The sequence below is a fragment of the Neopelma chrysocephalum genome, unplaced genomic scaffold (genome assembly GCF_003984885.1).
Source record: "Neopelma chrysocephalum unplaced genomic scaffold, ASM398488v2 Primary Assembly neopelma1_24, whole genome shotgun sequence".
Taxonomy (NCBI): domain Eukaryota; kingdom Metazoa; phylum Chordata; class Aves; order Passeriformes; family Pipridae; genus Neopelma; species Neopelma chrysocephalum.
The window spans coordinates 26,066,727-26,091,847 of record NW_020897693.1 but is presented as its reverse complement, the minus strand read 5'-3'; the positions used below and the strand labels follow the sequence as shown (position 1 = coordinate 26,091,847).

At 38.7% G+C, this 25,121-nt stretch overlaps 1 protein-coding gene across 1 annotated transcript in view; it reads right to left on the bottom strand.

Moving 5' to 3' along the window:
• The window catches only part of MEIS2 (Meis homeobox 2), a 124,364-nt gene that overhangs the window by 5,117 nt on the left and 94,126 nt on the right, over positions 1-25,121 (bottom strand). Inside the window, exons 4-5 of the mRNA XM_027674226.1 lie at positions 1,410-1,468; positions 1-15 (exon numbers count right to left, since the gene is read on the bottom strand). The exon at positions 1-15 is cut by the window's left edge and continues 75 nt beyond it. Of these exons, the coding sequence (XP_027530027.1) occupies positions 1-15; positions 1,410-1,468 (74 nt within the window). The remainder of the gene's footprint in view (positions 16-1,409; positions 1,469-25,121) is intronic.

Genomic DNA, 25,121 nt, shown 5'->3' with positions numbered 1-25,121 from the left:
CAGCTCCTTGGCTCACTGAAGGATCAAGAAGAAAACCTGATTGTAGTCAATCGTGGACACAGAGGAGAAAGAAAAGAAGACATACCAAACAATCAGCAATTGTTCCAGCTTCAGCACTGAAACGCTATATACAATATCTTGGCTGTCAGTTTAAACACAGGTTGTGCTTTTTATGAGCTGATTATGTTACCAGGACTATAGAATAAAAATGCTATAGGGGGGCTCAATAAACAAGTTTGTCAAGTCAGTTCACTTGCTTAGGATCTGCTTCTCTACTTACCTTTAATGCAAAACAGTGGAAACCCATTGAAGTGCTATATGTTTTTTCTTAATGAAGTAAGGACCTATTCTGTTCCTTTCTAATTACACAGAGTTGTGAATCTAGCATCTGTGACACAGGGTATTTATTATGAAACTTAATAAAGCTTATGAAACCACTCTCACCTACTCTAGAAAGAATAGGGAAATTCTGGACATGTCTTTTCCTATTTATGTATACACTCTGTATTTGGTTTAATGTTTTTCATGGTTAGTTGAGTTAGTGTTTTCCCCCTTTTTCACCTGTTAATGAAAAAGAAAATTAATGCTACATGGGAAGAGTTTCCCAAAGGTTTAATAACCTTTTCAAAAACCTTTAAAGTGAAGCAGCAGGCGAAATCACCATCAAGTTAAAGCCCTTGTTAGTGACAACAGTCATCACCACATGGAAAATAGTTTTATTCCATAACCCCATGTCAGGAAACCACAACTCCCTAGTATGCTGAGGAAATGCATATTAGAAAGTGGAATGATTAACATGGCACCACTTGTTGTGTAAAGTGTTACATATTCTGAGTGCTTTAATGGAAACGTGGAAAAGGTATAGTTATAAAAATCATATGTTTTAATGTAAACATATCTGGTGCATTCTTAAACAAAAGTAATAATCTTTTAATATTTTCTGGCAGTATGGTACCATGTCACATTAGTAGCATATTGTGAATAGTCAAAGCAAATGAATGGATACAATGAGTTTTACAGCTTGCCTTCCAGAAGTGAAAGCAATGCATATACCAAGGGGTTGTGGGTAGCAAGAAAATGAGATTGTCCTGCTGATTGGATGCAGACAAGCAATGAGTAATTCAAGAGCTCACAGTCAAACAAACTGCTTGTGGCACTACTACTTCTACCCAATTACCAATTCAGAGAGAAAATAAAAAGCAGTTTCAGTAGAGTCAGGGTGGGAAATCTCCAATTAGCACCAATTAGTGAAGTTGCTTCCTAGAGCGGAATTCTGGGGACATAAGAAAAAAAATCTCCCAGAATGCCTGGTTGGAGCATTTATTTACCAGGTGATGGGACTCCCGAAGAATAACTTGATGAGGATTTGCGCCTGTGGGACTTGAATACAGATACTACTTGGAACTTGCCTGCTCGATTTGACTGGTCAATCATAGGCTGTACTATTCTTCTTCTGGCATTAATAAACCTGCAATAGAATACAAAGAATACAAGTCCTTTCATCAGCTTGCTTCTGTGTTTTGAGAACATCGCTGCTTTAAAACTGACAGGATTTTAGTGTGGCGTGGAAATGTGTTTTGCTTTGCGTTGCTTTTTTAAAAGAGTATAATTTCACTTTAAAGGATTTTCCTCTAAGTGCTCAGAAATTGTAACTGGTAACACGCTTATCTTACTAGCCAGCTTAAAGCTGGATTTGCCAGAAGGCTTTGACCGAAAACTTGTGTTAAAAGGCAATTGTTTCTTTAACTTCTTCTAAGTGGTCAGATCCTGGTTAAAGTTCACAGGCTGGGAGACTTTCTTTTCCCCTTTCCATCTTAGGGATCCAGCTCCCCTTGCAGCTGGCCATAAATGAGGACCAGGCTTTTCCACTCCGTGCTTTCACAAGGTATCGTTAGGTCAGCAAAGCCATCAATTAGACTGTCTGAAGTTTTATCACCAGCACTGCAGCAATAAGTGCCGGCCTAGAAAGACTTCTGCTCTTCTGCAACTCCTGCTAGTTGGAGCCTGTAAAGGCAAGGGTCGTTTGGAGGTCAGTGCCAGCTGGGGGCCACCTCTGTGTCTGAGCGGGGACACTCCGTGCAAGGTGACCGCCCGCCTGCCCTAAACTCAGGCACCTTTCAACTCGTTAGAAACCCCCAGTCACAGGTACATGTGGTTAATATTAGGCCCAAAATAACCTTTTTTAATCTCAAACTGGGGTGGTTGCTGAGGCTTTTGAGCACTGGTAAAGGCAGTTAGTTGGCTGTGGAGCCTGGATTTAATTTTGCTGGTAATCAAAAAATAAGTGCTTGCATATTTCTTATTAGTTTAATGCACAGCAACCCACATCAGCACAAGCTAAGCTAAATTAATTTCCCTAAAATAATTTTAAAACCTGCCCTTTCACGAAATATCTTTCAAAACAGGGCAATTTTCAATCACTCAGGAGCCACACTTGTTTTTGTCGCTCCTCTTTGTGTTTGAAACAATTTGGAGCCTTAGCACAGGTTTTGTGTGCTTTTTCACAGCTCAGGCTTTCGGCTGGTGACCCTTAAGGAGTGCTAATGAAGTCGAATACTAGTGTTTAATCCTCTTCAGAAATACTAACATGCCCATCATCCAAAAGAGCCTCCAATAATTGCCATTGGGCCCGATCCAATGCCTCGTGAAGTCTTTCAGTCAGTTAACTGAAAACTAAGTTCATTTGCTCATTTAGTAAATTGCTAGCCTTCATATAGCATCAACTCTGCAAGGCCTTTTGTCGTGCTTCCCTCACTCCCTCACACCCCTTGGTTAAATTCCTCCGCAGATAATAAAGGACAGTGGTACACCTTTGATTGCACCTTCTGTAATCACAGTCATGGAAATTTCACTAGACAGAAGCATGAACGCTACAAGTAACACTAAAGGGCTCTTTTACATCTCTCTGTTTACATCCAAAAGACATTCTTTATTCTTTAAGAAAAGTATCATTCAGTTGTCAGAAATGTCACCCTGGCTCAGAATTAGTCATGACTTCAGGTATTAAAATAAAAACCTCAGACACAGCCAATGTACTTATTTATTCCCTTCTGACTGAGGCATCTCCTGCCCCAGCGCTGTGATTTCGAGGCATGTTTCCGTTCTCAAAGAAAAAGGTCCATGATAGGACTTATTTGCTGAGCTACTTTCCAGTAATGTTGCCACCCTGACCAAATGGAGGCTGACCTGAACCTCCTCCATCCAGCATGCCTTTTATCAGCTAAAGTTAAGGCCAATAGAGATTAACAGGAAAGCCTGATAAGACTGTTTTCTCTTCTCCCATGAGCTTCTAATGGTGTATACAGATGGCAAGGTTTTAAAGAATGGAATGAACACTTATTTAGGCCTGTAAAAAATCACAGAAACACCCCCCCACACACGCACACACTTACCATCTTACTAACCCCTTTTCTTCAATCAGGCCACTCTTCAGGGAAACCAAATTGCTTTTTCGTTTTTTTTATTTAAACCCCAACCACTTTTATTATTTACATCTGGTGGTCCCCTTATTTATATCCCTCTCCACTTCCCTGCACACACCCCCCTGCTCCCAGGGCTGCGAAGCATTATGGGCCTTGGCTCTCAGCAGGAGAACTCCACACTGTCTTCAAACAAATAATTAAGGGGAAGGTTAAAGGTTCACCTAGAGGTCATATCTTTGGATACTCCTCAGAAAGTTTACATTAGTAAGAAATGGGTGCCCTCTGAAGTGTTCTTTCAATGGGCTTGCACAACAAGACAGAGCATGAAGAAAATTCTACCTTCTGAAGGGTTTCAGGTGACATCTCCTTCACCTCTGACCATGGAGATTTGGATACTGGGCTCCAGCCTTACATATTCAACAGTTACCACAGAGTAAGCCTTTGGAATGGGTGTTGAAAACCCAATCCTGCCCGGCCATTCACTCCCAGAAGAACCTGGCCTTATTTTATCCTGGTGATGTGAGTAAAGCCAGCCTTCCACTGCAAACTCTACCCAGAGGCAGCTCACTAGTTGTTTGGGAAATGGGAGTTCAAGCTCTAATAGTGAGTCCCCTGATCTTTGTGTGCTTGGGTTTGATTTCTAATTACATTATTTCTCCAGTTTTCTTTTGCACATCTGCATAACAGCAGGAGCAAGTGATGTCCTCTAGACCAGCAACACCTTTGTCGGGAGAGAAGACACACTGATGTATAATTAGAAAGATATAAGAGCACAGAGGCTTTAAGCATCCAGGCAATTTTGAAATTCCATTTCTATAGCTCCTCTGAAAAATCTTGTCCATAAATGGCATCAGTTATACCCACCAGTGGGTATGTCCAAAAAATGACACATGAAATTATTTATATTTGAAAGATTGCAGGTGCAGAACAGACATGCATCTTAGGTGAAGCTAAAAATCAAATCCTAGTTTCATTAGTAGTGGCTATATCAGGTAATGCATCAGCACAATTGGTAGACAAGGTCACAGAATGCAGTGTTTGTGCATTTTTATTTATTCTTTATATTGCCCCACAAATATGCACAGTCTATAACAGAGACGTAGAAACCACAGTTCCCACCCTAGCCTTTACATTTTTTGAGGGCTTTTTTTGAATCCCCCGGGGAGCAATATCCAAGGCCAAAGTAAAGCAAAATACAGCCTTTTGCACAACACTTCAGTTTGCGTGTTGCAGAAACACTCTGATGTTATTTTGGCACAAATGTCTTCCAAAGGCACCAAGAGACAGGTGAAAAAAGAGAACACCAATGCCACTATTTTCAGCATTGTTTGCAAGCCTATAACAGAAGAATTCACAGCTCTGCTCCTGACACTAATTGCTTACCTTGTTCATACCCTTCACCCAGAGGCCAAAGATTGAATGGCCCAAGAAGATGAGTAAAATCTATCAAAAAGACATGGATTTCTTTGTTACCCTTCTGTTAATAGTAATTCCTACTAATCGTATGATAGCAGCCCTTAAAGGATCCAATGAAGCTCAGTCTTACTCCACCCCATGCTGCACAAGCACACTGTCCAAGAGAACTCAGAGTCTGAACAGATTTCCAGGCAAAGCCTGGGGGAGAGGAGAGACGCCTTCTCCCTGTTTGCAGAGGGGAACAGAGACAGAAGGAGATTAAGTGACAAGGCCAAAGTCATACAAGAGATCTTTGGCAGAGCCACACACCCAACATAGATTTCCTCAGTCCTCTTTCAGCGCTCTTACAATCTGCTATCCATATGCTATCTTTCCTTTGTTCCCCCAGCTCAGCAGTCAGGCATACTGGCAGGGGACTGCAAAGAGAGCTCACATTGCCACTATTTGTGCCTTACCTGCTGTGTAGATAAAGAGGGGTCATCAGCCTCCAGGGTGGTGAGGCAATACCTTCACAAACTCTACATTCATATGGTACTTGGTCCTCATTCCAGAATGATAAATGAGGTGTGTAATGTTGAGAAATATATGTCATTCACATAGTAGGTTCAATGAAAATCTCACTTCCAGTATTTTGCAAATGACAGATTACCAACCTTACTTATTCAAACAATAGGCATTTTAATAGAAAAAAGTTTTTTTGCATCTTCTATTTTTGCTTTAATTGCTAGCTAAAGCAGCTACATATATATTTCCTATAGACAGAGCCTGTCTTTCTCTCACAAGTAGTTCTAGTAACTTCTGTGGGACAGTTTATGAAAGCACAATGAACAAGATCTAGCTCAAAATGTACAATATGGACTTTTAAAGGAAATATTTTCATTTTTATCTGCTTACAGCAAAAACCCAGCAGAGCAGTAAAGGTACACTAGTGCATATGCAGTGTATATGCATATGCATATGGTGATTTGGTAGCACTAGTCCTAATTGGTTTCTACCACTGATAATTAGCATGACAATATAATCTAAACTTATGCATTTAATCACATCATTTCAAATAAAGACTTGGTTTCTTTGTCCAAAACAAACATGTACTCTGTACTTTATAGGAAGCCCTTCTTTATAATATTTTATCTCAAGTCATATCAAATGACATTAAACTCACATTTACATAATATATTTTATTTTTATAATAAATAATGTTCAGACAAAATCACAGAAAGATATTTCTGCAAAGGGCAAAAGAAAAAAAATAGGAAATAGAGATCTCTTAATCTGCTGGTTCAAATCTGGCACACTCAAAAATAATTCTGTTGTTGTTTCTATTGTCTTTTTTAAACATACTGTACATGTAATTCAAAACACTTTGACCACTCCACAACCGAATCTGTATAAGATTAGTTCTTGAAATGAGCTGCTAGTGACTGTAGTGACTGGTACTCAGAGTTAGAAACATCTCTAGCTTTACTCTATGACTATCATGGAAAATTCACTTTAAGTATGTAGGATCACAACAGGTCTTGTTTCAGGAGGATGAAGTGCATGAATGCTTAGGAAACTATATGCCCAACTTGAGGTGTAATCTGAACTCAAGCAGAGAGAGATATTTAAGTCCAGTCACTTGTCTTTATGTCTAATGTCTTCCATGAGATGAACTGGTGCCAAACTGAACCAGACCTGCTGCAGCAGAGTAGACTGTTCCTCAAAAGAAACTGAGGAACAACACGGAGCCACTATGTACAACTCAAAATGTCAGTGTCAATCTTCAATCTGGATTTCCACTTAAAATATCCATCGCAGAAAACGAGGCGTTAAGATATTGAATTTATTTAACAAACCAGCCACTTAATAAATGGGTTCTCAATTCTTTATGTGAAAACCAGAGAAATAAATTTGTGAGATGAATTCAGAATTAGTTTTACCCCAAGAATACACTTCTGCTCTTACACTTGAAAAGGACAGAGGTACTGAATGAACACTGTCACAGACTTAGTCATAGAAATAATAAAAATACAAGTAAAACCAATAGCAACAATAATGTGGGGTTAGAATTGTTTACTTTCTGTCATCTGAATAAAAAAACTATTTTTCAAAATTTTTAAGTGCCCAGAGGAACAGTCTCACAAGATTTTTCAAAACATTGCCCAATGTGGACAAGAAGCTCAGCTCTTATTAACCTAGGTAAATGGGAGCTGAGCTTGAAGAATAAATGGGGTTTAAGCACCTGCTTCAATGTTTATGCTGAGTAAGAGTCTAAAAATGCATTCTAAAAAATAATCCAAATGTTTTCACCTTGGATGGGGAAATAAATCTCTGCTTAAATGATATTTCAGTGTTTGGACTGTGAACATGTCAGTGTTTAGCTCAAGTGCATATGTTACACTGATCCCTTTTTGCCCAAGAATGCCCTAATTTTGAAGGGAAAATAACCAACAAATGAAATACTACATCTAAGTGACAAAAAAAGTTTTCATAAGTAACCCAAAAAATTACTTCTTTCCCAGACAGAAAAAATAATTTTAGAAGTCTTGAGCTGATCAGAGCAGTCTGAAAGAACACATTAGAAATGACTAATTTGCAGAAACACTTTTATCAATATCCACACCCTTGCCTTTACAGCATCTTTGTCTATCACCTAAACTTTTATCTGAGCAAGTAAAATCTATTTATCTTAGTTTATTTAACTTCTCCCTCAAATATATATTCTAAACTGACAGAATTAGGTTTAGGCGTCCTTCAGTATGTGTGTGTGTATGAAAATAGTTGAAAAACTCCTTGTTTATGCTTCACTGAATCTATGCCGCACCTGGTTACCAACTCATATTTGCAGCATTCCTTATAGGAAATTAAAAAAGCTGAGTTAGTCACCTGGAAATGAGCCATTTAAATACGACTTACCTAAGTCATGAATATTGAGAAATGGAGTCACTTATACGATTGCTTTTGAAAGGAAGAGGGAGGGACAGGCAGGTTTATTTCCTAACAAAGCTTCACCTAGTTTTGGACAGCTTTGTTAGAGGCGGGGGGGGGTTAAGGGCTGTTTAAACTGACTTTCTAAAGCTAATTCAGACATCTCACATCTGTCAAAGGTGTGATTCAGCATCCACATTTGTGAAGAGAACACTCCAGAAGATGACAGAGAGCAAGACTGAGGCAGCCTGAGGCGGGCGCTAACCATCCCAGAGACTTCTGCCACATCTTCTATGTTAATGTTGGACCTCCTAAAAATATGTCATGCCAATTTGGAGCTGCCAATTGTTGGAAATCATGATTTTGCCCATCCCGTAACTGTGAGACTATCCTAAAAAAAATCAGAAATTTAAACAGCGTTCTTCTCAGACTTCTTTGCGACTTTTCCAGTCATTGTGCCACATTTTTTAAATGCCCTTCTCAGGCACAAAATCTAGAAACTTACTTGAAAAGATTCTCACATAAACATTGTGTCCTGGAGCTGGAACCTCAAGTTAACATGAATTAACTTGAGCCTTGTGATAAAATCATGAGAATTGGCAAGACGGGAATCTATTCACCTTGGAGAAAAACTGCCTTGTTAAACGTGTAATTCTCGGTTACCAGGTTACCCCTTGGGAGCGTGGAGAAACGATTTGGCTCTGCCCAGGAAGGACCTGGTGGTTGCCACGGGGCACACCTTCACAGCATCATAAACCGGGGCAGCCGCCGGGCCCTTGCCCCGGGGTCGAGGCTTGTGTACAGGGCCTTGTCCCTTCACAGAGTGGAAGGCCCCAGCCGCAGAAGGGGCTCTCTGGTGCTCCCCACGAACCCGGAGGCCCCGCAGTCCCCGGGCTCCCTCCTGTCGGCCCGCGCCCCGCGGCTTCCACTGACCCCGCGCCGAGGCCGCATCCAGCCGCTCCACGGGGCCACTGGCCTGGAAGACCTAGGCTGGCCTCAAGGTGCTGCCTCGGTGGCCCCAGGGGAGGCCTTCCGCTGTGCAGCAGGGCGCCATGAGGTGGGGCCAGAGCACCGCTGCCGAGCCGGGCCGGGCCGGGCCGGGCCGGGGTGCCCCGCCCGGGGCACGGCAGGAGCCGGGCAGCGTCATGGCCTGGCCCGGCTGTGCTCGCGGCGAGCCCGGCGTGGCGGGGCCGGGCGGCCGGGGCCTGTGCTTGGCGGGCTACGGCGGTGAGGAGCTCCCAGTCCACACCCGTCCTTGCCACCGGCGGGCACAGGTTTCCTCACGAGCTTTCAGGGAGCCTCAGCTTAAGTGGAAAAGTATCATCCTGTATTTCCCCTGGGTTCCTGGTGGGCAACAAGCGCCTTTTGGTGCATGCCACCTGAAGCCATAGAACACACGCCAGAGGTGGCTCTCTTTGACGAGTGCCATCAGTTTGTTCATATACATTTTTTTTTACCATGCACCGTAAAAACGATCTTTTAAAGATAATTGAAAGGAAGGGAGGAGACAAACAGACATACTTCCTTAGCTATTCATATCTTATAGATAAAATGCAAAGTCAATAGACACAAGCCGTAGTATCTAATCTCATCCTGTACTTGATTTATTATTGCATATGAAAATCAACTAGAAACTGAATCACTGAAATTTTTACTACTGATATTAAAATTTCAAGTTTGTATACATCTGTCTTGTGGAGATGCTAAATACAATTTTAGCTAATTTGGCATGCACTTTGATTTAATAGCACTTAAACATTCATGTTAAAGGTAGATAACAGATCTCCTATAAAGTCTTCAGTAACTCATGCATTTAAAGATGTGTTAATTTATCATTTTAACCTCATAGGAAAAGACTTTCAAAATGAGGGTCCAGCAGTTTTGTAAATACAATCAGCTTCTTACACAGGAGTTGAGGGACCTAATTTTAAGTAACTTAAAAAAAAAAAAAGTAGTTTTTTAATAATATCACATTGAAGTATTTTACACCTATTTTTTACTGTTTCATATTAATTTTTAAAATCAATTCTAAATTGACCTGAAAAGGGGAGTTGTCAACAAATTTAACATCTATTTAACTTCTCTGATCAAATTAGACTAAGGCACTAATTCTCGTTCTTACTTTTCAGTGGGAACTACATAACTAGCAACTTGCCAAAAATGCATAAAGGTGTTTAGCAATTATGTAGTGGGTATGTTTGAAAGATCAAGGTGCACTCACTTGTCCTATGCTATGGATATCTCTGATTAGCTTGTCATCTATTCTGAAGAAGATGTAGCCCAACTCTCCTATACTATGTAACAGGCCAGCTGTTAGCTGTCTGTCAAGCACCTAAAGTGGACAAGTAGTCCAGGAGCAAAAATGTCACTCCTTTGATCTGGCAAGGAGCAGCTGCTGATTTATAGAGTAGGACTTTGTTCTTCCGTTCTATTTTACTTTCTTTCCTAAGGCAGAACCACAAAATCCAGCAGAAAAAAAAAAGTGCCGTTCTCTGCAACATCAACAAGCTCTGACAACTGCAACAGGGTTTTTCTTGGCCCTAACAAAGCTCTCAGGCATCTCCTTTGACGCTCACCTTTTTTTTCCTTCTTCTTTTTGCAATGCGGTAGTTATTGTTTAATTCAGCTTCTGTAAATGGAATGGACTGTGGCCAGCAAGCCTGGGGCATAAACACACCTGTATGAAAGAAGCCTTATTGTAGCAACCGCCTACAACCAACCTGCACATACACTACCAGTTCGTGAGTTCAGAAGGAATGTTCCATTTTCCATGACAGTAAATTTTGCCTTAAGATAACAATTTTCTGTACCCACTGCCCTGTCTTGACCATGAAGCTTGTACACTTTTTCACTGTTATTAAAATCTGAAGGAAAAAAAAAGTATTTTTCTAACTGTCAACCAGTGAACCTCAGGAAATTGATTTCGAAGAGGCCACTTTAAAAAAAAACACAGCCAAAATACATTTATAGAAACACTGCTGAAAGTTTGAAAACTACTGATCCTAAAGATGCCTATTCTGTTTCAGGGCAAAAGAAAAAGCTTGAACATGGGACGAGTGTCTTGTGTGTTTACAGATGGGGAAGGGAACCATGCAGCAAGCTGTGTATTTGACCCTGGTTTGTGTCTACACACATGCTGTGTTGACATTCCTTTATACTGTAACTTTAAAGACAAACCAAAAGGATTACAAAAACAAAAATGGGAAGAGGTGAGGGTGTTGGAGGTGACATCATGACTGCAGGATCTTTTGCATATATGGTAGCCTGTGGAAATAAATAAGAACTGGTACAATCAGAGCCCTAAGAGAGGCAGGAAGATGGTGATGTACAGGATAGTATAAAATGATATATTAAAAACTGTTCTGTCAGTGGAACAATTGAATATTAAGCAAAAGTCCATAATAATTGGCAGATATTTAGCTGCAGACATCTTTCTTTGGTTGGTGGGTACTAAAGTATACGTGAGAGGAAAGAGAACTAGTTAGGCAATTAGAAGTAATGGGCATAAATAATACACTATGTATAAATACATCTCCCCTCTCCCAAGTTATAGCTCTCATCTGGATACACCTAATAACCTCTCAGTAAGTCATACCTACATGCTGATATCCCTTGTGTTTTGCTTTTTGCACCGTCGGGTTACTGGAGATTCTGCTTATGTAAATCTTCTCTCTTTCTGCAGATGCAGATGTTAATGTTTTCCTTTTAATTATTACAATACTGGTGGCATCAAACCAGAGGGTCTAATGGCCTAGTAGCTAAAGATGTGTGAACACCACAGACATCATGAGACTGCAGCCTGCCATGTTATGGAATATGTGCTCCACAGTGATTTGAGCTATTAGCAGAACAAGTGTGGGACAACTATATTAAGTGTGCTAAACTGAAGAGGTAAATATACAGATCTTCCCAGTGTCATACTGGTGAAGCTTTTACTCTGTCTCACCCCACATTGTGTTCTCTGTATTCCACAGGAATCAGTGAGAAATGTTCTAAAAACTGTTTTGAGAGTTTGTTACATATGAATGTGTCTTAGTTGTTATAAGCCAAACTGGTTTGGAATGGAAAAATTATGAAACCTCTGTGGAGCTGTTTCCTCAGCCTATTACTCCGTATCCCAGGCTCCCATACTTTCTGACCAGGGCTTCATCTCTCTAGGGCTCAGTTCTTGCTCCTAACCCTGCCTTGCTGGCTCACCACAGATAATTGCGAAGTACAGCTGGCAAGTCAGTGATGAAGCTTTTTGGTGCTCTGCAAGGGTCCTTGATGGCCAGATATGCTGTGATTGAGGACATATATGTGAATGTTACACCATTTCTTGTCTGTCTGCTGTTCTGAACAAGCTGACAAACCATGAAGGTTTGCTTTTTCTAAAGCATGCAAAGGGCTGGGTTCCCCTGATTTCGATACTCAGCTGGCTTATGGGCAGAGCAGAGCACTGGAGAAGGCTGTGCTCAAGTGCACCACATTTCAGTTGTCGTTGGCTTCCCCAGCTGAAAAGAGGCCTATTAATGTACTCTTCTTTCTTCTGTTAAAGCATGGGTAGCTGGAGAAGTCCCTCAATGCATTCATTGCCACTTAAATAGCTCATGTGAAAATTAAATCATACCACAAAAAGAAACTTGCGATTGTGCATATATTTCTTCAGTCAAAACTGGCCTGTTCTGTAATGTGTTTCACTATCCCATATTTTGCATACAATTGAGATAGCTGTTATGAAATGGAACCCAAACTATATAACCTGTCTAATATTTATCTTTCTTTCTTTATGAGAGCAGTTTGGAAACTCTGTGTGTGATCTTACATCATTTTAATAACTGGTTGCTGATGGATTTCAATATTAACTCTGACTGTTCTGACTGATAGGATGTTGAGGCTTAATTTTCAGAATTTCACTAATTGTTCTTGCACTGCGTAGGGGTAAAGGCACCATGTGTATAAACCTGCATTTGAGCCCACAAAACCAGTAATGGCAGGGCCGTACCCAACGATGTTGATCACTTCAGCCTGGTCTAGTAAAGCACTCAGATGAATAAGGCAAATTTGCAAAATTACTAAGTCTTGTTATTAAGACCATCATAGGCCCTGTAAAGCTAATCCTAAATGTTTAATGAAATTCTGAGTTAGAAGGCAATATTAGCAGTGGGTGCCTAAATTGTAGGTGATCTTCTCTCAAGGAAATTCCTGTCTCTGGTTAGATGTTCCATGAATCACCAGAAGGTGGACTTAGATACCTAATTACAATTTTTTGGCTTAAAAAAAAAAAAAAGGCCCTCACTTAACCCTGAAAATGCCTAAATTGTTTAGGCATGTAGATTTCTACTTTTTTAACACCTCATCCCATCATAATTTTTGCTGCTGTGTATATGCGTAGCTGAACAGTCAGTTACTTTCTGCAGTAACCATGTTCTGTCTTTGAGTTAGAGGAAGACACTTATGTCCAGTCAGGATTCCTATGCGTCCTTTTAGGGAGACAGACATCTTAGGTCTATTCTTCCTTATAACACAGATAAATATCTCTTTCCTTTTTTAGCTGACACCATAATTATTTGACTGTTTATCTGGAAAGAAGGAAATTAAGTTTTGCATCCCTATCCTGCTTGATTTGGAACAAAGACTTGAGCGTGGGTCCATCACATCCTAAAAGAATATCTGAATCACCCACATATTCAGTACAGTGAACAAAGCCCTTTCAGTTCTCATTCTGAAGATGTTACACCTGAAGTAAGCAATTATACAATCATAATTAACCAGCACTTAACTGTCACACATCTGAAGTTGGAGCCTTAACCAAGAGGCTGTACAGTCAAGCCCATGCTCTTAATTAATTTTGTTCTGCTGACTAGTCGTTATATACACAAAAAAGGCATGATAGTGATGAAGAGTAAAGATGGAGCATAATATTCAATAGCCCATTGATTGGGAAACTCAGCTCACTTGGAACACTTAAGACATTGATTTAAATCAAGACAAAGAGAAGATCTGAAACATATATCCTATTTAACAAGTGAATTTTCTAGCCAACGAGCCATTGAAGATAGCACACCCTCTACCTCATCTGCCTCTTTTGTGTAAAGCTTAGTATAGCTGATGCACGACAAGAACTTGGGCTGAATTTGGCCCTTGGGGAAATACAGTGAGGCAAGGCTGATTTTATGTTGAAAGTTGTGTGCCACTGTGGAACATGTTACTGTCTGTCACTGTATATGTATTTGTGTCCCTACTCCTCTGTCCTGAAGGTCCTTTCTATATAAAATAACCATGGACAGGGCAATATCTCACTTTACAGTACTACTAGAGTTACAGTTCCAGGTTTCTCAATTATATCCCATTCTAAGCAGTTTTGTGCATGCTCGCCAAAGGAGATAAGTATATGTGGATCAAAAGTTTTTAAGCTTCTTGGGACTAAAGAGCAGCTAGAGGATGCTGTTGGAAATGTCAATGGTGGCTAAAAGCAAAGGTTAGCTTAAACTCGAGATTGCAGGGTTTGTGCTTGACACTGGTATGAAACAAATGATATACACATCTAACAAATAAATATGTATTAATGAGGAAATATTTTGTAAAATATGCTACGCATATTTGGTTGTTTTTATTGTGGTTTATAAGCAAATATTATAATAATGCTTTCATAAGAAGTTCAAGCCAAGTTTTAGAACATCCTTAACCAACTTTTGAAAGAAACACAAAATTTAAGGTCAATAGAAACATTATGTAAAACAAAAAAAAGCTGGTGAACAGAGAAAAAAAATGCACCAAATTCACAGGCAGAATCCTCAAATGAAGTAGTTCAGCATTGTGATAAGAATTTAACTATAAATGGAATAAATACATTGTTTTTCTTCTAATTCTGTATCCATACTGAAGAAAACATAGGAAACTAAATCAAGCAGTTAGAAGAGGGAAAGTTATTCTTCATTTTTCACTTTGAATTATTAAAATTGTCAACGATGTACTTTTCTAGGAATAATCAAATCTTTACTTTGATAGTGAAAATCTTGTCATATTTAACTATTTTGGAAATCAAATATGCCTTTATACCTGCAAACTTGTAAACTTGCCTTCTGTAAAACGGAATAATAAAAGCAACAAATGCAGACACACATTCAGATGAACAAGTAAAGGAGAATCGTTTCAATTTCCTTTTCTTGAGTCTTCCCCAGTCTTTCCAACATGACTATACTATCATCCACAAAATTTTAGCATCATTGTAATAATAAAAGATATGCTTTATATCTTTATAAATCATATGAAGTTTAGCAGACCCTTGTAATGCCACATCTGCTTTAATCCTAGTAAATTCTAGCCTAAGACAGCCTGTGGTGTCTCACCTGAGTTCTCAGAGACATTTCAGGAAATGCATTAGATCTGTGAGTCAGTGAAATAAATAAAAACAAATATAGTGGTCAATAGCCAAAGAAAAATTTAGCACTCTAAAAGGGTTTTGACAGAAGCCTGAGTTGGAAAATTCAGCTGTATTTTATGTATGTCCCTTAACCACCAACCAGTTTTGCTGAGATGAGTGGTCCAGTTAGCTGCCTAATTTTTCATGCCTGATACATGTGTTCGCAGTCAAAAACCCCTCTCTCTAGAGGACCTGTATTCCTTTAGTTCAAGAAACTAGGCTCTATAAAAGAACAAATATGAAAACCTCATAATATCAAATTCTACATAATAATTTGAAACCAAAATCTCACAGTTTCAAGTACCTTATTGCTAGGACAGATGTGATGCAAAGACATGCAGCTAAGACGGGTGCCTCCACTTTATTTTCAGGTGTAATAATTACAGATAAAAAATCGGAAAGGGAAAATCTTTGTGGGCATGGTTTGCATCCAGACCGAAAACCCCCATTTCATCCTTTTGCCAAATTTATTCCAACTGCTACTGAGATCATGCTCTGTTTTTTTCCAATATAGCACAGACCTATAATAACTGCTTAAGCATGCCATACAGTATTAATCTTCCTCATGAACTCTGTCCCAAACCAGTTTCCATGGAGAGGTATGTACAGGCAGAGGAGAAAATATATGGCTAGCCAAGGATACAGAAAGGCTCTTTAGATACAGAGAGGCTCTTTAGATGGGAGCTATGGTAGAGAGGAAGTATTTTTCAACTGAGATTGCTGAACTGTGGGGAGGACATCATTAGACACAGAGTAGAGAGGAGAATATGAAAAAAAAAGAGACATCTATGTTGAAGTAGGTTTCAACATTTCTTTAAAAAATACATTTTTGAAATTGATCCAGAAAAGAATGGAGGAAGGATGCCTGAAGTAGGAGGTGATTTTTTTGATGTGTGTGATATGTGTGTGAGAAGGAAGCATCAGCATTTGACACATTAAATGGGGTTGAAGAACTGGGACTTAGAGTCCTGAGAGAAGGTGACTACAATTGTCAAGGTGAGAAGAGATGAAGGCAGAAGCAAAAGAGACATATTGTTGAAACGGAAGTAGGAAAAGAAGTGGACACTGGAGGCGTGAGAGAAAGAACACTAGGAACACTAGGACATGTATGTGGATCTTGGACAGTGGGAATAAATGTGTGAGGAGTATAGAGAAGTAGGTCTTGTATTTAAAAATGCCCGAGAGAGTAATGTTGCTCTGGGTTCACTGTCAATTTTGTTTGCTAGGTTATAAACCCATATATATAAAATGATACTAAAACATGAACTTCATTTAGACAATACTCTGTTTATTGTAATAGTTTGTTAGCCAAGCAATCTGCAGTAGCTGCAGCTGTGGCTTGTTCCATCTCATCAGTAATTTTAACTCTGACAGTCATTAGTGTGAAGCTTTTCACAACATTTTAAAGTGATACTTTCCTACTGCTTCTTGAGTTCTGGGGATTTTTTAATGGACTATGCATCCTTTAACATCTAAATAATTTGTCCTGAGAATCATCACAACAGAACTACACTTTGGAACAGAAGATGTGAATATGGTTCTAATAAAGCTCTGCAATGTTTGTTAAAAAACCCAAAACAATCCACAAACCCAAAATGTAGCTTTGAGCAGTTTACGCTTATCTATAATCAATATCTTTCTCCATAATACAGTCCAAAGAACCAGGTCCTGAAACAGTGTGCATCTCTGTGAGAGGGTGGCCGCTACATCTCATGAGTTGTTTAATACTCTCTGTTTGTTGTGTGCGGGGCACCAAGTTGTCTATTACTTATGACTGCTTTAAACAGTGCCTGCCTGCCCTATGACTTTCCAAAAGACCTCAGGATGAGGTTAGCATGATAAGGAGCTTGATTTGTCTAAGCAAGAGTCATTCAGACTGACCTCACCTATTAATTTACTGGAGAGTAAACAAAAAATATAAAAATAAGAAAGAAAAATACTTGAATGTTGGACTGACTTACTTCTGAAAGGACAGCTACACTATCATTACCACCAAGTGCATACAACCTGAGCTTGATGTTGGCCTACTTAAAATTACTATTTTCCTATGAGGGGTTGGCAAAGCAATTTATAAAATGATGGAGTAAAAGTAAGAAAAGCCCCATTAAAAGCTTTTTCTTGCCTTTAAATGAGAGTGAACAGGGTAGGACTGTTTGAGTTTGAACCACTTATTACCTTTGTACATTTGTCTTTCTTAACCTCTATTAACTGATTAGATTTCCCTTAGCAGTAATTGTGCATTGATAGATAATTTTATTGTTGTGGCTTCTTACTGGGGAGAGGTGTTACATCCAAACACTTAAGACAGATAAAACCAGATGGATGTATCTGTCTGTCCATCCATCTCTCCACTCAAGAAGCTTTTGGGTATTTTTTGAGAATTTAAAGCAGTTACAAAAAAAGAGGCATTTTAAAGAAGGAAAATACACTTAATTAAGAAAGATGTCAAAATTCTTTTATTGTCAACATCTGCAATATCCACGATACAGTGATGTTGTGTAACTGTTCCTACTGAATAGCAGTTCTCAGAACCATAATGCGTTGCTATTAGAAAAAGCGGGGACTTATTATTAGTATCCCCACAGAGTTATCTTCTAAATTATTTATACTTGTAACACTTTCACGTAACGGCAGTTGTAAATGCAAGCAAACAAAGCAAACCACACAATAAAGAGAGGGGAAGAGAATTGTACAGAAACACTTTCTAAATGCATGCAGTTAGAAAGACGAGTCAAAAAAACTAATCAGATTTTTTTTCCTACTCAGCTCCTCATGAGATTTGCAATAGGCAGCATCAAAGCTTTTTGGGGTTATGTCACCTTGATAAAGGATTGAATGGCACTGTATCTGTTTTATGTCTCACATCTAAAATGTAAAGGAATGCAACTTTATTTGTCTGGTGCAAGTTTGCTTATTGTCTTTGAAATTCCACAGCAGACCCCCCACAAAAAGCTTAGCTATTGGAAAGGTGCAAATAACAGCAGAGCTGCGTGTTCATTTATGTTCATCCCCTAGGTTATGATGCTAGGTTTGCGCAGGAGCTGGGGGAGGGCAGCAGGGAGGACTGTTGGTTTTATATAAACTTAGCATTGTGAATTACTGATTCTGCTTCCCACACATGCTTTACTAATACACAGTGTAATGATTAACACTTTAGGAGTCAACAATTTGCAGAAAAATTGAGATGGGATGCTCTTAAAAAAAAAAAAATCAGCCAAACTCAAGTCTATGTGGTGCAGAGATAATTTAGGTGAAACTGAAGAGAAAACAGCTCACGCTGAAGACTCTAATGGAGTCTCCTTCTGGTCTTAAACTGTTTGCATTTATGAACATATAAAGATCATCCTGTTCACTTTCCATTAACCTACCTATGAAGTTTTGTCTTAATCATTAAAGCAAATTCCTCCAGCTGAAATCACTTTCTTATTAGATTACTGAGCAGCTAAATTTGGTTACTTTAAAAACAAATTTCTATCCAACAAAAAGGAAAAAAAAACCCAGCATGTTTCCCCCCCCCAATAGAAGTATGTAGTTAAATACTTTCAGCTTTTTTGTCAGTCACAATACAAACAGGTTTTAAAAGTATCCAGTTACTCTGAATGTCTGTTTTTCTGGGCATTTGATTTGAGGTACCCAAAATAAACACACAATTAAAATGGTGGCCTTCTTTTTAAGCAAATCGACCCTTACATGTATTAAAAATCTTATTTTCCGTATGCTTCTTCAGTTGCATGACAGCACCCTCACTGATTACCATGGAGTTAAATTAGTTTAAAATTGGAGTAACTGCGTAGTGGATCAGGTCCTATAGTCAGACATATGTTTTCCACTAGATAATGGCTACTTATATATTTATGAATTTTAAAATGCTTTTCAGTTCAACTATCATTGGTACTATGTGCAGGAAGTAAAGAAGTAAATTGCAACCAAGCTTTCAGGGGTTTATTCCTTCATGAAGCACTTGTATTGCAAGTATCAGGGGAGGGCAATTGTATAGTGCCCTCTACATAATAAATGCTTCTGTTGAATATTTTTAAAGTAGTGTCTGCATGTTTGTGGTTCTAGGGACAGAGATATTACCTGTTGGATTTTACATTCCTAAATACTATGTCATCATTTCTTTAATCTAGCTTCACAGAAAGTTTTAAGGAGGTACAAAATAATGGGTACTCAGATCTATTCTGTCCTGATCACCCCTAAAAACAGCGAGTACTCACAGGGTGACAAACAGCTTTCAGGCAAATGCATAACTCCAGTGTCACTTGGAGTTATGTGCAGACACTCAGAGCAGAAATAGTATATAGCTCTCCATTCCTGAATATGACAGTAATAATAAACCTTAACCTCAACATTCCTTGCTTTCCTCAACCACAGCTAAAAATGTTGCATACATTTATACCATCTAATGAACCAGCCATTAAAAGGAAACCACCAATCTATACCAATAGATTATCAGGAAAAGAAGTGTGAAGTGAATACTTGCTCATTACAGTGTCATGGTAATTACAAAGAGGAAAGACCTAATACATCACTGTCATCATCCTTCAGCAAGAGTAGGGGATAGTCCAGCGATGGAGGTCCCACCTGCTACTAAAATAACTGATTTGAAGTGGATAGTGCAAACATACAGTGCAAAATCCTTGGGGTCAGAAACTCAGACTCACTGTGGTGAACCTGGAAAGGAATGTTGGGTGCTTATTTTGCTCTTCGTTGGTGGCAGTACAAAGGAAGGACAGATTAGGGATTGAAGTAAGGCTTTGGATTTGAGTGATTTGTGTCTGGTTTCTGAATCTGTCCCATATTCTCTTTACTGACATGTATAAACCAATTAATAGTAGATGATGACTCTGAGTATGGAAAGAAGGGAGAGGGTATAGGACTTGCTCTTTCAGAAGCAAGTTAGTAAAGAAAGAGTAGGAGTGAGTGGAATTTAGAATTGATTCCTTTTCCATCCACACCTCCTTGAAGCCAGGGAAAAATCCAGCACTGAGATGATAGCAACCTATAGCAAATAGTGGTTGGTAATGAGCAAAAGCAAAGTAGGAAACTCTGCTACTGTTATGCCTCAGAGACATCTTCCATGCTATTCCTACAGTTTCACTAATAACCAAGCCCCTACTCCACCTGACACTCAGTTTCCTGTCAGTTAACTGAATTAATAATAATTTCTTTTCCATCTCACCTTTCATTTTCCTTATTTGGACATGATACGTTTTCTATCATTTTTGAGACAACTTGACAATGAAAGGCATAAAGATATCTAGATACTAATATATCCATGCCTCTACACTGCACAGGATTTACCTTTCTTTGACTGAAATTCTCATGATGGCTGAGGGCCTGATTGCACTAGCTACAATTACTAGAGTCTGGTTTACAATTTGTTCTGCAACTGTTATTCACATGTAACTTTTCAGAAGTCTTTCTAAGATTATTTTTTATGTGGATAATTATACAGATATTTAAGAATTCTAATCTCATATAAATGCTCAATCAAAACACATATTTTCCTGTGAGCGAAAAATGTCTAGATTTCAGTCTTGATTCTCAAAAGAAGTTATTGTTCCTGCAGGACGTGCAATGGAACATAAAAGAGCACTTTACCTCATCATTTGAATTGGATGAATTTTTTTCTCCTCTTTTTTTCCCCCTTTATTTATGAGTGTTTAATTGATTACTGTTGTCTAGGTTTTTTTTTTCTTAAGATCTTCATCTTCTTCCCTTGTACGTGTGGATTTACTGCTTTTAGAAAATCTACAAAAAGAATGTTGTCCTCATTCTGTGCTTTTGATTTTGTGTATTTAATTTCTAAATAAAAAATAGAAATGTTCAATTTCAGGACTGAGTCATTTAGCTGTCTCTCTTGAGGGACTACCAAAGAGAATACCAAGTGATTCTAACTGTATGATGTGGATCCCAAGACCCACCAATTCACTTCTCACAAGCTGCGCAACAAATGCCAGTAATTGACTTTTGGCAAGTATTGATAGGAACTGGACTAAAACTTAGGCCCAAAATTGCAAATATTTTGGCATATGACATACTTCCTCATTCATAAGATAAGCACTGTACCAAAGTGGTAGACAGACAAATTACTATGTCCTCATGACTCTCTAGGTTAATGTCTCTCTCAGAAAAGGGGGAGGAAAGAGAAGGATTTAAAAAATCCCAGTAAAGACTCTCTTATGTTTGCAGACAGTGAGACGAAATCCAATCCGGCAATTAGAAAGAAGAGTAAAAAACAGCTACTGAAAGTGGGAGGGCATAATGTACAGGTAGAGGAGGAATTTACTGTACTTCTACAGTGTTCACAGAGAGGTGGGACACCTGAAATGTTTGGTTGTTTTTCAAATATATATGTGGGCAAACCTACATTTTGTGTTGAGGAAGCACAACTTGAACCAGAATATGACAGAATGTGGTATCTCCACTGTCATGTTTCAATAAGAGTTACTAGAGCCCCCACTTTAAAAAGGGGAAGAGTGTTGATGTAGACTTCAGAAATTGTAGCAGCAGGCAAATCAACTGTTTTTTTCTGCTTACAATGAGGAAATATGGAAGCCTCTCTGCATTTGTTTCACTTCAGCTCTATTTAGTTTTAATCCAGGCCTATTTTCATGGATTTCTTTTAGACATATTTCCTATTAAGCAATTAAACTTGAAATTCTTTGTAACATGGGGCTCATTTGAAAACAGATGCCATTAGCTGTCTGATGGAGTGAACACCATAGAGGGGAATGGCAAAGTCAATTCACTTTGCTTTCCAGTGAAACAACCTACCAGAGGCCAACAAAAGAACAAGAGGTGGAAGTTCTGAAGTGACACTTGAGGACATGGTTTAGTGGTGAACATGGTGGTGGTGCTAGGTTGATGGCTGGACCTGATCATCTTAGAGGTCTTTTCCAACCTTAACAATTCTATGATTCTATGATTCTCAGTGTCAGAATCCAGCAGTTTTCAGGGACCTAGTTCTAGACCCATCACAGGAATAGCAAGTCTAATTTTCCCTATTTTTGCACTATGTAAAGTCTTTCAACATCAACAAAGTTTCTCTTCATTTACTTTGGGACAAGTTGGAGTATCATCAGAGCAATATCTCCAAAAATTTTATATCATATAGGTCCCTTCCAATTCAGGATATTCTATGATTCTATATTTTACAGGATATAAATTTCAGGCCCAGTAATTACTGGACCCTGGAGGAAAGTTATAAATAATAAACATCAATGCATCCATTTTCTTTTCCCTTTAAATAAAACTATTTTATATATTTGAAGATTATAAGTAAACAAGTTGATTAATACAATCATTACCTCATTGCCGTGCCATTTTTCTTAACCTAGAGATTCATTGCACAAGTGAAGCATGCGTGTCAGAGCACCTTTTGATTTATCTGACACTGATGTTTTTTCTTGTTTTACAGTGGATGGAGATGAGAATCTTTATGCCCTTTTCTGAGCATGCCAGTGTAAGCAAAGAGTACTGTGCTTCCGCTGAAACAATTCATGTTTGCACCCCCTTAAATGACTGTTTCTTTGAAGTAAGTTGATGTGCAAAGTCAGGGTCAGAGTAGACTGTTAGAGACCAAGCATAAAGAAAACATGGGTAGGGGCATTGCTGGAGAGGAGTCTGTGGGAGTAATTCCCTTTGTATCATCTCCATGGTGGTATATCTTGCATTACTACTGCACCGTAGTTTGTTTAAATTTGTAAAGTCACCACATACACCAGAGACAATTCATATTCCCTAAATTTATGAGAGTAAACATTCATGAAATCTGTGCCCGGAGGTCAAGATAAAATACCTATATCAGGTACGTGTTTTGTAGTATGGCTTACAGATACCTCTGTGATTTCATGTGCTGGTGAACAGTACTGAACACTATAATGCTAGAGAAGAGTATTGTGGTCTGTAACACCTCTGTGGTGATACAGGTGTTACTGTAGGTATCTTCAGTCATTTGCTATTATCTCCATGCCATGACACATGAAAAAAAGGAAGAGGTGAACACAAATTGCTGCAGTCCTTTGCAGGAAACTCTGCCACATCTTTATGTGTGACCCTGCAAAAGCTGTTTGAATAAGTTATTTCAAATGCTATTTGAGGACTGATTCAAAATTCAAAATTGAAATCTGTGGAAAAACTCCAGCTCACCTTAAATGAAATAGGAACATAGACAATCAGACCGAGAGACTTAAAGAATAAAATGACTTTGAAAACATGATCTTAATCTGCCAGCCCCCAAACACTGCCTCACTTACATTACCTCCCCAGTGCCCCAGTGTCACTTTCTGGGAAAGTCAGAGAATGAAGCAGCAAAGTGCATTTATATTTAGAGAAAAATATTTTTAAAAAATGTTTTTATGTTATGCCTAATACTTTTCCACCTAATGTATTTTAATTATACTTTTTTTGCATTTCTGACTTATTCTATAATATATTGTCATATAACACACAAATATGTTAGTATGATATTCCAAGAACCAGCTTTTGAAGTTTTTCACCACCTTACATTTGTTGCTTCAGTGTTTAATTATTTACTGTTTGAACACCTCTGTGGAAGCATGCAGGTCCATCTCAGTGCTACATTCTGGTAACTGAACACTGTGCACATGGTGAATCCATTTCCTGACTTCACTGCTAATAGTTATTGTCAGAAAGGCTGTGCAGACTGTTATAACCTTGTCAGGTGATTGAATAATTTAGGGGACAGGTTTCCAAAGCTATCCATGTACATGAACCAGACATGTGCATTGTGGTATTTATAAAAGCCTGTGAGGGTCATTTGAAATTGACCCTCTACTACATGGATGCTGTCTACAGTGAGCTTTGCATCTCAGCTGGAGATTCTAGGAGCTGCCTTATTATGACTAATAAGTCTACAAATTAGGTGTCCTGGACTAGTTCTCAGAAAGAAGAAACCCAGAAATTTCTGAGTAGGAAATACTTGCAGTGAGTACAATCAAATAAAATTATTATAATACTGGGTTTCAGCAGAAAACACAAACTTCAGCAGAGGTTCACAGTGTGATTCTGGACTCATCTTTAATTTTACTTTACCATCATGTCATATTTCAAATCTGAAGGAAATGTTGTAGTCAAACTGATGCTCAAACTACAGCACTGCTTCTGGGGTTTGTCTGTGATTTTTGGAGAAAAAAAAAAAAATTTGCATGTAAGTTGGAATTTTAACATGTACAAATAAACATTAAGTCATGGCTGAGGAATAAAGTTCCTCTTCAGAACTGCTTTTATACAAACACGACCCTCCAGAACCTCGATGAGCCATAGACTGTGGAGACTTGCTCTCCCCGATTTAGCAGTTTACTTAAGCATGTGCCTGTCTATAAGCACATGGATAACTTCATTAACATGACTGAGAGTTAGGCAGGTGCTATGACAGCCTAATGGAGTTAGGCCTCATCTGAAGAATGAGTTCTGAGTGTTTGTTCTTGAATAAGTCATCCAACAGTCATCTCGGGTTTTTTGCTGATCAGACTACTTTATCCTTTGTATCAGTGGCCTTTGACTAAACTTAGCAATGGAATACTCAGCAAGAGAGAAAATTTTTAATTCTAAATAAAATTATTTTAGGTTATTATAATTAAGGGCACAGATATTAATAATGAATTTTATTAAAAAATGCTAAACTAGTGATTCACTTCAGGAAAAACATCGAAGGTATCTGTGAGGAAGAGGGCATCTACTTTTCATCTGGAAGGAGAGTAAAGTCTGAGAAATGAGGGATCAAGAAAAAAGCTAAAGGTACAGGAGGCTACTGAGAAAAGGTCTTATCTTGAGCCAAATGACTGACTTTCCTAAGTTCACCCGTCAGATCTGAGTAGTGAGATAGTGAGAACTTCAAAGGATCAACGGTACTCATCTTTCACTCCAGAAAACAATGTTGTTTTCCTGTGTAGAAATGTACTCTGAACTACTGTGCCTTCATTTCTCTCCTCCTTTTATAGCTC